Source organism: Phaseolus vulgaris, chromosome 7 (assembly GCF_000499845.2).
Source record: "Phaseolus vulgaris cultivar G19833 chromosome 7, P. vulgaris v2.0, whole genome shotgun sequence".
In the NCBI taxonomy this organism is placed as follows: Eukaryota; Viridiplantae; Streptophyta; class Magnoliopsida; order Fabales; family Fabaceae; genus Phaseolus; species Phaseolus vulgaris.
This window is the reverse complement of record NC_023753.2, coordinates 7,068,370-7,081,691: the sequence shown is the minus strand read 5'-3', so window position 1 is coordinate 7,081,691 and position 13,322 is coordinate 7,068,370. Positions and strand designations below refer to the sequence as shown.

At 32.5% G+C, this 13,322-nt stretch overlaps 1 protein-coding gene across 3 annotated transcripts; it reads right to left on the bottom strand.

Annotated features, from left to right (window-relative positions):
* Positions 1-878: 878 nt before the first annotated feature.
* LOC137829645 (SPX domain-containing membrane protein At4g11810-like) lies at positions 879-8,463 on the bottom strand. 3 transcript variants are annotated; one of them, XM_068636494.1, is made up of 13 exons: positions 8,330-8,463; positions 8,146-8,239; positions 6,615-6,763; positions 6,348-6,406; positions 6,153-6,273; positions 5,660-5,971; positions 5,419-5,532; positions 4,818-5,272; positions 4,144-4,445; positions 3,271-3,443; positions 2,377-2,567; positions 1,992-2,125; positions 879-1,268 (listed from the first exon to the last, which is right to left on the bottom strand). In XM_068636494.1, the coding sequence occupies exons 4-13, from the start codon at positions 6,398-6,400 to the stop codon at positions 1,030-1,032; spliced, it is 2,094 nt and encodes a 697-aa protein (XP_068492595.1). In that variant the 5' UTR covers positions 6,401-6,406; positions 6,615-6,763; positions 8,146-8,239; positions 8,330-8,463; the 3' UTR covers positions 879-1,029. The 3 variants fall into 3 exon arrangements, with proteins under 3 accessions (XP_068492595.1, XP_068492594.1, XP_068492596.1); XM_068636493.1 differs by having other exon boundaries at positions 8,146-8,458; XM_068636495.1 differs by lacking the exons at positions 6,615-6,763; positions 8,330-8,463 and having other exon boundaries at positions 8,146-8,265.
* Between the last annotated feature and the right edge of the window lie 4,859 nt (positions 8,464-13,322).

Genomic DNA, 13,322 nt, shown 5'->3' with positions numbered 1-13,322 from the left:
AAAAACGAAGAAAAAATATTACATGTAATTTTGGCCAAATGCTCTTCTAAATCAATTCCACCTTTATACTCCTTTTAAGATTAAAAACATTTCTTTATTTAAAATTAATTATTTTTATTCTGTAGAAATCACGAGATAATAGAATAAAAACTACACTTAATACGTTCCTAAACGTAGAGATAAACCTATAATTACATGACAAACTACAAATAAAATCCTTATACAATCACTAATAAATATTTCATGTTTTGTTTGTTTATAATATTAATTAGAACACAATCATTTAGAGAAAATTTATTTAAAACTATATATACAATTGATTCAGATAAGTATAAAAATATAAAAGAAAAAATGTTATTATCCCTGTTCATATATTTTAAATTGACTTTAGTCTATATATTTTAAATTCATAAATTAATCCTCCAAATTTTAAAAATACATGAATTTAATTTTTAGTCATATTCAAACTTAATATTTAGTGATAATCTTTTTATCGTCTACAAAGTTTAAAGAATGACCAAATTTACATATTTTAAAACAAATTGTAGAATAATTCATTAATTTAAAAATTTAGTGACCAAAACGAAGTTTAAGAAAAAGTACAAAAAAAATATTTTTCCAAAAATAAATAATTTAGATTTAGGAATTTTTTTTTAAAATGAACATTAAAGAACTTAATTTGAGAATATAATAAATGAAATAAAAAAATTAAAAAAACTAATATCCGAGGGAGAAAAATAATGTAAAGTGTATAGTATAAAAATAGTAATAAAAATACCACGAAACTTATTTTGTATGTATTCTCAAGAGGGGAGACAATTTTATTATGTAAGAGTGGGATATTTGGTTTAATATTAACTAGATTAGAAAAATCACCATTCTAATGAGGAATCCATCAAACTTAAGAATTTACATTAGCCTAGCTACTCTTTCACTACCTCATGGAGTTTGAAGAAGTTGATAGATCAAAATTGGAACGAAGAAAAGAACTTGGTGAGCAAGTTTTCTTAAAACATACAACATGCCTAATCAATATAAAGAATTGTAGGTATAGCAAGTTAAAATTATGGAAACTACGCAAATGAAGAAGGAAGGAATGAGGGTGATATTGAGGAGCCTACTCACACCCACATAGCCAGCAAGAGTAATGGTTGCATCTGCAATCACTCGTGCAAGTGTCCCAGCCTCTGTGGACAAAAGCCCTCCATTGTAGGTTCCACGAGAAAGCCTTGATGACATAACTCGTGAAAGAAGTGACAAGTTGACGCCTGTAAAGCATGAATCATTGTCAAACATCATAACAATCAACCAGACCAATATGTTTTCATGATGTTCCATAATGAAATGCTTCTTGCTCTTTAACTTTTTTCAAATGTAAATGTATTTTAGTCTCTCAATATTTAGTTAAATTAAATCTTAATGCATGCATTTTAGAAAACAGTGATTTTGATTGTAAACTTTCTGAAAATAGCAGAGTTAGTTCTTGATGGTGTTACTACGTGACTGTCACGTGTAAGCTAATAGCTATATTAACAAATGATTTTAATAGAGTTAGGGCAAGTGAATTACATCATTTTTAAAAAATAAAAGGATCAAAATCATGTTCCTAAAGTATAGGACTAAAGCCAAATTTTTTTCCTTAAAAAATTGGACGTAATCATATTATTCTTCTTAAAACATCAATGATGATGGATTTCATCAACAGCTGTATAATCAGTCCATAAAAAAAAACATAAACAAATACAGGACAAGATCGTTTTTGTGGTATATCTAAAGACCCTTCTGAATTTGAGAGAATAAATATATCACATTTGATTAATAACAACATGCTCGTTGTTGGCTAAACTACGCTGTGTTCCTGATGGTAAGTATTATTATCATATTCAGTAATTACGCTTAGTGAGACATAACACCATGATTATTGTGCATCTCTACCATCATAAATTGGAAAGCAGATCAGTGAGGTCACTAATAAGAGTTTAAGATCTTACCTTCAAGTACTTCAGCAGAAACAAACATAAGGAGCCCTGAACAGATATACTGTGGCTCAGAGTATGGAATAATTACATTGAAGCTGAAGAGTATGCCTACGAAAACCATAAGTTCTGATGCCAACAGAATTTGCCTACAAAACCATAAAATAGAAAGAGGATCTCTTAGTGTGAGGTGGGTAGTATCAACACTGTTTAGATTACGAGTGGATAAGTGAAGATATCAATCCCTTGGATTGGATCTCTGTAATTGCTTTTATCATTTTCTCTAGCATTAAAATCCCAAATGTATTATCAATTTGTCATGCATCTTTCTGCAAACTCCAGATCATAAATTAGCGTTATGATTGATAACAAAATGAAGAATAGGTTTTTTACACGTTACCTGTCCTCAAACATATTGCTTATATAACTTCCAACTATAATGTTGACGGGAAGAACTGTCAAGCCAAGGCAAGCAAGAAAAACGGAAACCGTGCTTGTTGTCCAATTGAAGTAGTATGTCGTGACGACACTAGATTCTGATAGTAAAACCTCCATTGCATATTTTAGCATGAAATATATCAATAACTGAACCTGAGATGTTACAGAACGTCGGTCAGATGAAAAACCGTTTATCTGGTCTTCAATTGGAATTTTGTGAATTGTGATGTCAAACAAACTGTACACCAAAGATTTCACCATTCTAAATAATCTAAAATAACAATAAGCTGAATCAAGAAACTCATTATATCTAGAAACATACGACGTCAAAGCAATGGAGAATGTGCCATCCTGCAAATTTAGCACTATAAATCTTCTTTTATCGTCATGTTTGTACTTATTGGGAAATAAAATTCTACTTATAGGACCTGCTGGGCGAGTCCTATTCAAATATCACTACTATAGAAACCAAAGTCACTAGTCATTAACCTCAAACAATCTTCGAATCTCTAGCTCAGGAGTCAGTAAATTATTAAACACCATCTTCCATCTGACCTTATTTATGCTCTCGTGGTTGCCTAAATATCCAATTGATATTTTTATTTACTTTACTGCTACTTCATTATTAATTAATAATTCATATAAATCAGGTCATCTCTCTAAGTTGCATTTTCGCAATAAATGAAAGGAAATTCATTTACGTGCCTAGTTGAAAAATTTAGGACAGGAATATGGTGTGTCACATGAAAAATTAAATTTAACGGAGATTAACACGTGTACTTCTAATAATCTATGGGTTAATGGAAATCCATCATTTTATGAATTGAGATTGTAATGTTTAGAAATGTTCTCAAACCTTGACAGAAGGTGTAAGGAGTCTATATGCTGCTCCAATTGAATTGGCTGGCTGACGAGATTCTTCTGGAGCTTCTTCACTATCATCATTATCCTGATCAGCATCTTCATCTGCCTTATCTTCTGAACCAATTAGCAATGGTTTTCTTAAGCCTTTTTCCAGTGCACTGTTTACTATTAGTACAAGCAAAAAAAACCTGTCATTTTCAATTGTGTTGTAATTTAAAAGAAAGAACAAACATATAGATAACCCTTAAATTATGATATTATAACTTAAGGAAAATGTTTTCGGCAGCAGATTTACCACTTCACTAGAGATAGCATTCCAGGTAAATATTTCCTAACGATTTTCAGTTTTTATTGCTAATTTCTTTACATATCCTTATTTGACCTATTCAGTACGTGATTGTGGTGTTTTGAAGGTTAAAAAAAACACTTGACGGGGTAGCATTGCAAGTAGCGGGAGTGCAATTGAACAGCAAAGTTTTATAAAGCTTCTGAGGAAGACAGGGTATGGTCTGACAATACATGTACTTCTCAAAGTATGAAGCAAAAGACAAAGCTATTATAAAACTGAATTTTTTGCTAAATAATTCAACATATGATCAATGTCCAATTCCTTTGATGAGGATGAATATGATATTTTATTGTTATAGATTTATTTTGACAGTGGCCAAAAGTATAAACGATGACAAGTGTCACTAATGAAATATTTTCAGTAATGATTGTCATAAAGGGCAAAATATCGAGTGAATATAAAAAATAGTAGGACCCAAAAATGAAATCAGAGGATTAATGCAGACAAACAATCTTATAAGGACACAGCAGAAAAATAGAAATTATCAGCAAAGAGGTGATGCAATGAGTTCGGTACCAGTATTGGATTGTTGTGGTAAATGATTCTCTTCAATCTCACGAGAAGGTTCCTTAAAAGTAATCGACAACCACGCTAGATATAGTAGCCAAGCAATTGTCATAACCCACCCTGGTAAGGTGTCTTGATTGAATGTAATATTGAAAATCTTAAAGTTGGTCTGTAGTAAGCCAGCTAATGCAGGACCACAGGCCATTCCAAGAGCACTGGCACTAACAAAACCTGCCGATGCTTGCATGCGGATTTTTAAAGGCACACAATCACTAATATAACGTCGATTAACAGCTCTGGCAGAACCAAATCTGCAATTAAAATCAGACGTTTATGAATGGATCTAGGTCTTAATTTAGTACCTTAAAATATCTCTAACTTCAGTATTAAGGGAAACGTAAAATGGCCCCAATAATTCATGATGGTTGGCAATATTTATACAAGTCAACTAGAACAAATTTTGCAAGCAACACGAAAATCACAGTAGACAAAGTTGCCTAATGAGCAAAGAACAGAGAATCAAAATTCATCTTTCTCTCGAGCCTTATTCTGGATACGGACAATAACACTTGACCCAAAAACATACAGTGTAATAATACTTTCCGAAAGTAAAATGACGCTGCAAAATCAAAACTCATAGTCATCAAGTAATGAAAGCAAGTAAAAGATACAAAAATACCTACCCACATAAAAGACGACCAATTAAGAGGATCCATATCGAATTAAGATCATATGCCATGGCATACATGGCATTGCCGAGAAAAAGAACTATGCTACTGAATACTAGAGGTCTGAAGTATGATTTATTTGACCACGCACTAAAGTACACTGAAGAAAACACCTGTGCAACTGCCATTGCCCCGATCACAATACCACAAACAGTTGGTGCAGCTCCAAGGCTCGTAGAGTAATCATCTGCAGTAGGGACTATAATATATGTATTGACCATATATAAAAATGTGTTTGCCAAGTTTAGGGAAAGAGACATAAAATGATATCTTTCACCACCAACATGCTCATCAACAGGTGTCGGTAGCTCCTCATCCACAATAAGTGCATGCTTCCCCAAAAAGTTTAGGAAGTTGGTTGAGTTAGTTAACCTATCAACCGCTGCTCTTATTGAATCAATAACAGGATCCTGAAAATAAGTAAGACCAAAATTATGATGGAAAATCACCAAACTGGTGTTACTTCTAAGGCAGCTACTAAACCTTGCCTGAAAACATTGAGAGAAAACATGATAATTAACATCAGGGGATGAAACAAAGTCAATGTAGAAGAAACCTGAAGAGGAAGAGTAGGCTGATCATAAATTGATAAGAAGCTCCCTTGACTTTGCTGATTCTCCTGAAGTTCATGAAGGTTGCGAGATAAAGCTCCAACAACAGCTCCAACTCCCTGCAAGTTTCGTGTCTGTCAGTCAATGTTCCTTTGTAGGACGAAAAAAAAAGTTATAGTTTGTTAACGATGCATTTTATTCTGCAATGGTCCAAATGCAAATTTGTGTTTGAACTTAACATATTACCACATGCTTGAACACTTGTTGTAGCTGGGAGTAAGGATGATTTGCCCGAGTTTTAACATAGTAATCCGTAAATTTATAGCCTAAGCGTTTTTCAAACTTCTTCAATATCTTACGCAAACCAACAGCATTGACTTCCACAAAGAAGAGAAGCTTCAATAGCTCTAGTCCCACTGCTCTATAAGCTTCTCGTAGTTCCGCTATTCTGCTTATACGAGGCTCCTGTTGAATAACTTCATGTTCCTCTCCGAGCTTTGCAATCCTACTTGCTAAAAGTCCTTGTTGTTCCAACAGGAAAAGGACAGTCTTTTCAATCTGAATTGTAACAAGGAAGTGAGTGAAACACAGTACAACACAACAAACTGAATACCGTCCATTTATATACCCAAAACCAGAATCTAGATTGAATAGTTAGAAGTAGTGGAAAAGACTCAAATTTCTCAATGTTAAGTCAGTGACTAAAATAATTAACATATAGGCAACGATGGGAACGGACCTGATTATCCAGCATTCTTGAGAAATCCTTAAGTACATGACGGCGATCTAGTGTTTCAAGTTGAATTTGTTGAGCATACTGCTTCACTCGTTTCTTCATTAATTTGTAGTTTATGTAATATCTAAATTAAAAGTCAACATCATGACCATGCGTAAAAATCAAACCACAGACAGACAACATAGGCAAAAAGCATACCCTTGCCATTCTTGAATTTGTCTTTCTTTCAACTTTTTCCCAAAGGCAACCATCTCTCTCTGCAAGTGCAAGGTTGTGTGCATCCAAAGTAAATTAGAACAACTTATAACAATAATAAGTCAAACATTTAACGGTGAGACTTTCTTTTATCAGTAGCAACGTATTTCACATCATGAGCAGCAGTTGACAAATGATATTTAATTCAGGACATTATAACCCTACTCACACCAACAAAGAATTCTACATCCCCAATCAATGTACCCTTACTCAATGGAGCTATAACTCGTTGCTATAATCCTAGCCTAGCATGCTCGCTGCCAGTACAAAAATGTCGAAGCATCCATAATAATACAAACAACGTTGTCCCTTCTTGTTGATGAATAAGAAGCCATACGAATATACCAGGTATTAAACATCTGCATCAAAGTGAGAACACACAGGTTCAATTCATATAGTACGACTACATACTTTACCGTAACGGTATACTTGAAGGAATTCCATGAATTCTTTCTAGGAAATAAACTAAATCAATTTATGCATAGACTAATTTATAAAAAAATCCTTCATATTTTCTGATTTTTATTTTTAATTTATGTATAAATTTTGATTTATAGAAAAATTAAATTTACTTTTCTTTATTTTTCTCCTCTAGACTTCTGAATAAACCTTAAATAGACAAATGTTAACCAATATACTACACTTGTTAACAAAAACAAAAGTAGAAAAGATTACTAGAGAAAGAAACATATATTATAAGAAAAATATAATAATTGTTCAATACTTTTCTTTTAAAGAAAGTAATGGATTAGCATGATCTTGGTGACATAATTTCAAATTTACATTAGTCATGTTTGCTAGTTTTAGTAAAGATATTATGACTACTGAACAACACCTTGGGAAACTAAGGCATACTGTTGTTCTAACGGCGGCTATTGGAATGATGGTAGAAGTTAATAACGTACATGTCTGATTGGATTGGTCCATAATAAGTAATTCTAAGAGAAATAAAAAAAAATATTTTATAAGTTAAAATTAATTATTTTATATATTAATTCAATTATAATATAATGGTTAATTTCAAAAAAAATCTTATTTTTTATAAATACTTATGATGAGGCTGGTCAAAACATACTCTTATTATTCTAAAAAAATATTAGATTTCTACATCATCCTTTTAGCTAATATTATACTAATATGACGGGGAAAAACATTCATATTAGATTACGTATTAAGACTACCGTGAACATAAATTACGAATCAAAATTTTAAAATAATTAATTCAATCATTAATTTTCTTAAATGAAATTATTTTTTAATACACTGAGTGTAAAAAGAATTGCAATCAAACAATTAAAAATCATAATTATAATAGATATAATAACTCTTAAGATATAAAAATTAACAAACGTAAGAAACAGCATAGCTTTTTCTATACTATCGATGTACAAGTTATTTTTTTTATTTAATAATCATTATTTTTTTTTAATCTTGAAAATCACATTCTTGTGAATATAGACTGGTGACATTCTTTTTATAAAACAAAAAAAAAATAAGAGTGGAGCCTGTGATTGATTGTGATGAGTAAGAAAAATTCAGTGAAATTAAAGAAGTGGTTGTGAAGATTAATAATTCAGTACTTTGATTCAAACCTAATAACCGATACCACACAACACAGTTAAGGCATTCGCCATTGCTAATGCAGCAATAAAAAAGATTCAAACATCAATAAATAACAGCGATTGAAAATTAGGGATGAAAAGATAAAATAAAGCGAACATCCCTTACGGAATAGCTTTACCTTAAACAGAAGATCCTCGCAGCGATCCTCTTCTCATGAAAAAATCTTTAAGAAAAACTGTTTTCAGTAAATGTCCCCATTGACAGATAAATTGCTGAGGGTTTGGTTAGGGCAAAAGAACTGTATTATTGGATGAATGAAAAAGAAAAGAAAGAAGAATGAGAAAATGGAATTGAATACTCACAAAAAGAAGGAAGAAGGAAAATTAAGCGACAAGATGAGAGGAAGAAAAGGTAAAAGGGGAGTGAGAGTGTAAAATGCTAACAAACAAACACAGAGGAAGCGGATCCTACTCTTGCCAATGCAATTTGCTGCCATATATTTTCATCTCTTTCATACTATTTATAGAAACACCTTCCACACAATACACCTCATTAACTAAAATCATCTAATAATCAGACTAAACTAAACCCAAAATTCTACAAAATTAATTTAATATTTTCTAATTCCAAAAACTGCTTCTACAGATCCTTCACAAGTTCAATAATTGAAATCAAATTTTACTTTCTAATACATATTTGATTATATTGCCCAAAAAGTTACTTTAAATATGTGTTTTGATAACGAAGGTTTTTTTTTTATGATAATAATATATAATTACAAAATGATAATAAACAAAATTACTTTTTCCACTCATCTATTTTTAATCGAACAAACATTTATTTATTTTTTATTCTCTCTATTCTCCCTAGCAAACATATAATTAAATAAAATAAATTAGTGAATGCCACACCCATAAGATACGTGCATGCATGGAACACTAAGCAACCATTAACACATTTTAATGATTGGCCTATAATGTTCACCTTTCCAAGAGTTCCACATTTATTTTCATTTAATTATATCTCAATGAAACATTCAATAATTTCTTCAGATATAAAGGTTATGTGGGCTATTTTTGTTTGGTGGGACTTGTTACTTTCCCTGTTGACAATATAAAATAAAGTAGTTATTAACATTTTTTTTTACAAATAATCTTTTTCTAGATAAGGATACATGCGACTTTAAATTCACAGCATTTAATGTAATCAAGAAAAAATCTTAGTCTAATGTGTGATGATCTCTTTCCTTCCTATGTCTCTTTTACTTCTTGATACTTGACCTTGTTATGAGTCTCATTCATTAATAAACGTTTTGTGTATAGCTTGATTGTCTGGAAACCCTTGATTCGCATTAACGTGGATTCGCATTAACGTGGTATAAATGTCTTTAGATATTCTCTTCGGCAACCGACCCACTTGTACACAGCATCAGACTCGACCCATGAATCTACAACCTCCTATCCTCAGGCCCAAGCCAATGAGGCTAAGAAGTCAACCTTCAACGCATTCTTCTTATCATTAAGATTGGTTTCTGACCCCGAACACCTTCTAGTGTAAGCTTTGAAGAAAAGTCACTTTTACACAACATCGGGCTCACCCCCTGACTCTACAACCCCCTAACCTCAGGGCCTAGGCCATCGAGGCTAAGAAGTTAGGCTTCAAATCTCTCTTGCTATCTCGACATCCAATTTTAACTACTTTATAGGAACGCACGCCTCATTTATTACTTCTTGTTATGCGTCATCGTCAGTGATTGAGGCATCCTCGGTCGATTTCGGGTAGGCACGGAATGGACAGACTGGATTGCCTGAAGATTCTTCTTTCTGACCGAATTAAAACACCCACCTCCCGCAAAACCTCCAGCTATTTGACTTCTCGTTCGGGATTGTCGAGTGATATCGACCCGTCTATGGTATTGATAACCTCTTGGACCCTACGTTTGGTCCAATTGTTTCTCTTAAGATTTTCACTTTGTGGTTGAGTCCTTCTTATTGGACTTTCACTTTGTCTTTGTCTCATAGGATGTTGGTTCTCATCACGTCAATGTGAATCCCCTTGTCCTTATCGATCCTAGTGTTCTTTATGACCTCTAGGTGGGTATCAATCCCTATGCGGAGATCGATACGAGTTGGTGTCGATTTTAATGAATTTGTGGAAATGGCCAGCTGGAATAAGTTCTTCTATCTTGCCTTTCAATGCTTGGTAGCCTTCGGTCGTATGACCATAATTACGATGATATTGGCAGTGTTTAGATGTATATGTGTTCCTTGGACTCTACGACTGCTTCAAGGCCGGGATTAACTCGGCTTGTAACGCCTCGTCCAAAACTCTTCCCCTTGGAAGAGTCAGTGGTGTGTAACAAAGAAATCGGGGTCCTCGATTTTCTCTGAAACGGTCGGATCGACCTGATACAGGTCGATTTCCTTTGTCTTCCCCTTATCGGTACCTTCAGATTGATTACTCCTATGATAGTTTATGAGTTCTTCTATTTGTATAAACTTGGTTGCGCGATTCCTCAATTCATCCATATTTTTAGCCTGGTTAGATTGTTGAGACAGGGTGAGGCATGACTATCTCCAACATCAAGTTTCTAATACCCATGCAAACTTTGTTCGCAATGACTCTCCTTTTTCTTGTTTCACGTTAAGGAGAGACATGGATGAGGTGTGGTGCGGTCGGCTTGTTGCATATTGCGTGGTGAACATTGTTGTCAGAACTTTAAAACTTCTCACAGAGTTAAGAGGGAGTCCAATGAACCAACCGAGTGGTCCCTCTTGGAGGGAGGTAGGGAAGACCTTGCACCATACGCCTTGTTGGTGGTGTAAAAGGTCATTTGTTCTTAAAGACGTTTAGGTGTTCGTCCGGATTGATAGAACCATCATAGAGTTTAATGGTTAGTCCTTTCCACTTAGGAGGGAGTTGTGTGTCAATTATCTCATCCGTAAATGGATGTCCTCTCGGGTCTTCCTCGTTGTCAGGAGGAGGAGTATTTCTGGAACTTTGATGAGTTTGATGGGTTTGATGATTTTGTGCTCGAGATTGCTCTTCTTGTTCACGCCCATCAAGTTGCTGCTACATATTTTTATTTTGCTCTTGTAGAAGGGATATCTCTTCCTCATGCCGATGTCGATCCTCATTCCGTAACTGATCTGTCATGCCTTTTTGTTGTAATTCCTCCATTTGTGCATGGAAGGCCTAGATCATCGCGATTTTTTCATCCACCATGCAATCGTGGTTAGTTATTCCTCGTGGACACCATCATTGTTAGTCTTGATTTGTTGTTGAAAATTTGAATACTACCTCGGCCCCACGGTGAGTGCCAATTGTACCTGTATAGGCTGCAAGACCCAGATAGTACATGTGACTGAACGCACAATTGTTGATGTGTTAGTGATCTCTTGGTTACTTCAAGTTTTCTTCCTCAAATGATGATGCTCGATCGGTCGGGGGTTACCTGCAAAAGGTACTCCAACGCTCAAGTAAGTGCTCTGATTTAAAAGTGTATTCTAGTAAATGGTAAAAACGTATCTTACTCCTCCACAAATGGCTATATTTATAGTATTGGTTTATGGGCCCTAATCTTGATGGACCGAACATCAGTTATTAACTGACATGCATAGTGGTTCCTTAATACTAGGAACATGTATCTTTCCATTAATCAGTCTTAGTTGTTATGTTGGAGATATTCTTGTATATTTCAAGATGCACCTGGACTCTACTTGTAACTGTTGTTACTTATTGCATACTTTGAGATGTTCTTGGACTCGAACGGTCAGTTACCAAGATCGAAATTGGTTCGTCCGTACTGACCAGTACATGATTAAAAAAAAAAAAATCATTGTAGATAGATATAAGGCTTTTAAACAAATATATTTAGAAATATTATATTTAAATTAAAATGTGAACCAAAATCCACAAATATACAAAGATTTGATTCTTGTTATTTTGTTAAAATATTTGTAAATAGAAAAAAATTATCTATTCACACTTTATTTTATAAAAATCACTATATCTAAAAACACCTTTTTCAGTTTTGTCTCTATATTTATGAGTTAGTTCTTGTTTCTTGCACTTTGAGTTTATTTTAGATGTTTTGGTGAAGAGTAGAACACTTCTATTTGATCAAAATTTATTTTTGAAAAAAAAAATTGTCTCTTTTTTTTGGTTATTTTTATTAAAAGGATTCGCATGCTTAGAATTAAGTTGTGCGTGAGCTTTTTTAAGGATAAAGATGATTTTATGTTAGTTTAGAAAGTATGTTTGTTAGTTGTTAGAATATTTTAAGTATATGTTTAATCTGAGAATAATAAAGTTTGGAGCTGAGATTAGTTGAGCAAGTTATTAAGGTAACTGAAATTATATAAGCTTTAGAAGATTTATATTGCCTAAATATGACTTGTTCATATTTTATGTATAGGATGATATTTGGATGTATATTGTAGAACTTTTGTGTCTTAAAAATGTAAAAATATACAAGTGTGGTAGTTTTTTTTTATATATTATTTATGATTAGAGTATTATGAAGGTTGTTGGGAAGTGCGGATTTAAGTTGTTGAATTTTTTGTCAATGGAAGAATTGTATGTTTTTTTTTACTGAGTTTTAAACTATCTTGGTTTAGATTTATTTCATTGAGATATATTTTGATTTGAATAGATAATGAGATTTAGTGTAGATAAACTTTGTTTGATAAAAAAAATATTCTTTTGGAACTTGTTTTGCATGTTGAAAATCTACGTTGTTTTCTTTGAAAAATGAGTTTTCTTAGTGTTGAATAATCAAGTTGCACTGATTTTTATTCTTTCAAATAAGCCTTTTTTTTTCTCAACAAAATATGGAAAATAAGTTAGAGTTGTTCTGAGATTAATTTTTGCTGAAGCAAGTCATTTGCTCAAGAAAAAAAAAAATAAGTGTTTTTGAGATACTTTACCTGATATTTAATCAATTGACCTATTTTTACTCAAGTAAAAATTAGATGATGAAAAATAAATTTTCTTTCGACTTAATTTTTGTTTAAATAGGATTATTTACGTCTAAGAAAAAGAACTCATTCAAGTTAAAAAAAAGACTTATTTCATAAATTTTAAAATAGGTGTTTATTTATGTGAAGGCATATATACTTGTTAATTATGTATTTGCATAGAAAATATTGACTTTGTTTAGTTTTATTTAAAAAAATTTCTATTCATGTGTTGTATTATAATTGAATGATTTATTGAGAAATGTAAATTTCATACTGGGGGATGAAATATGAATTGAATGTATACAAATAAATTGATTTTGATGTGATATAAATACGGTGTATTAGACATAATTATTTTAAGAAGAGGAACAACTATGCTAAAATATTTATATAA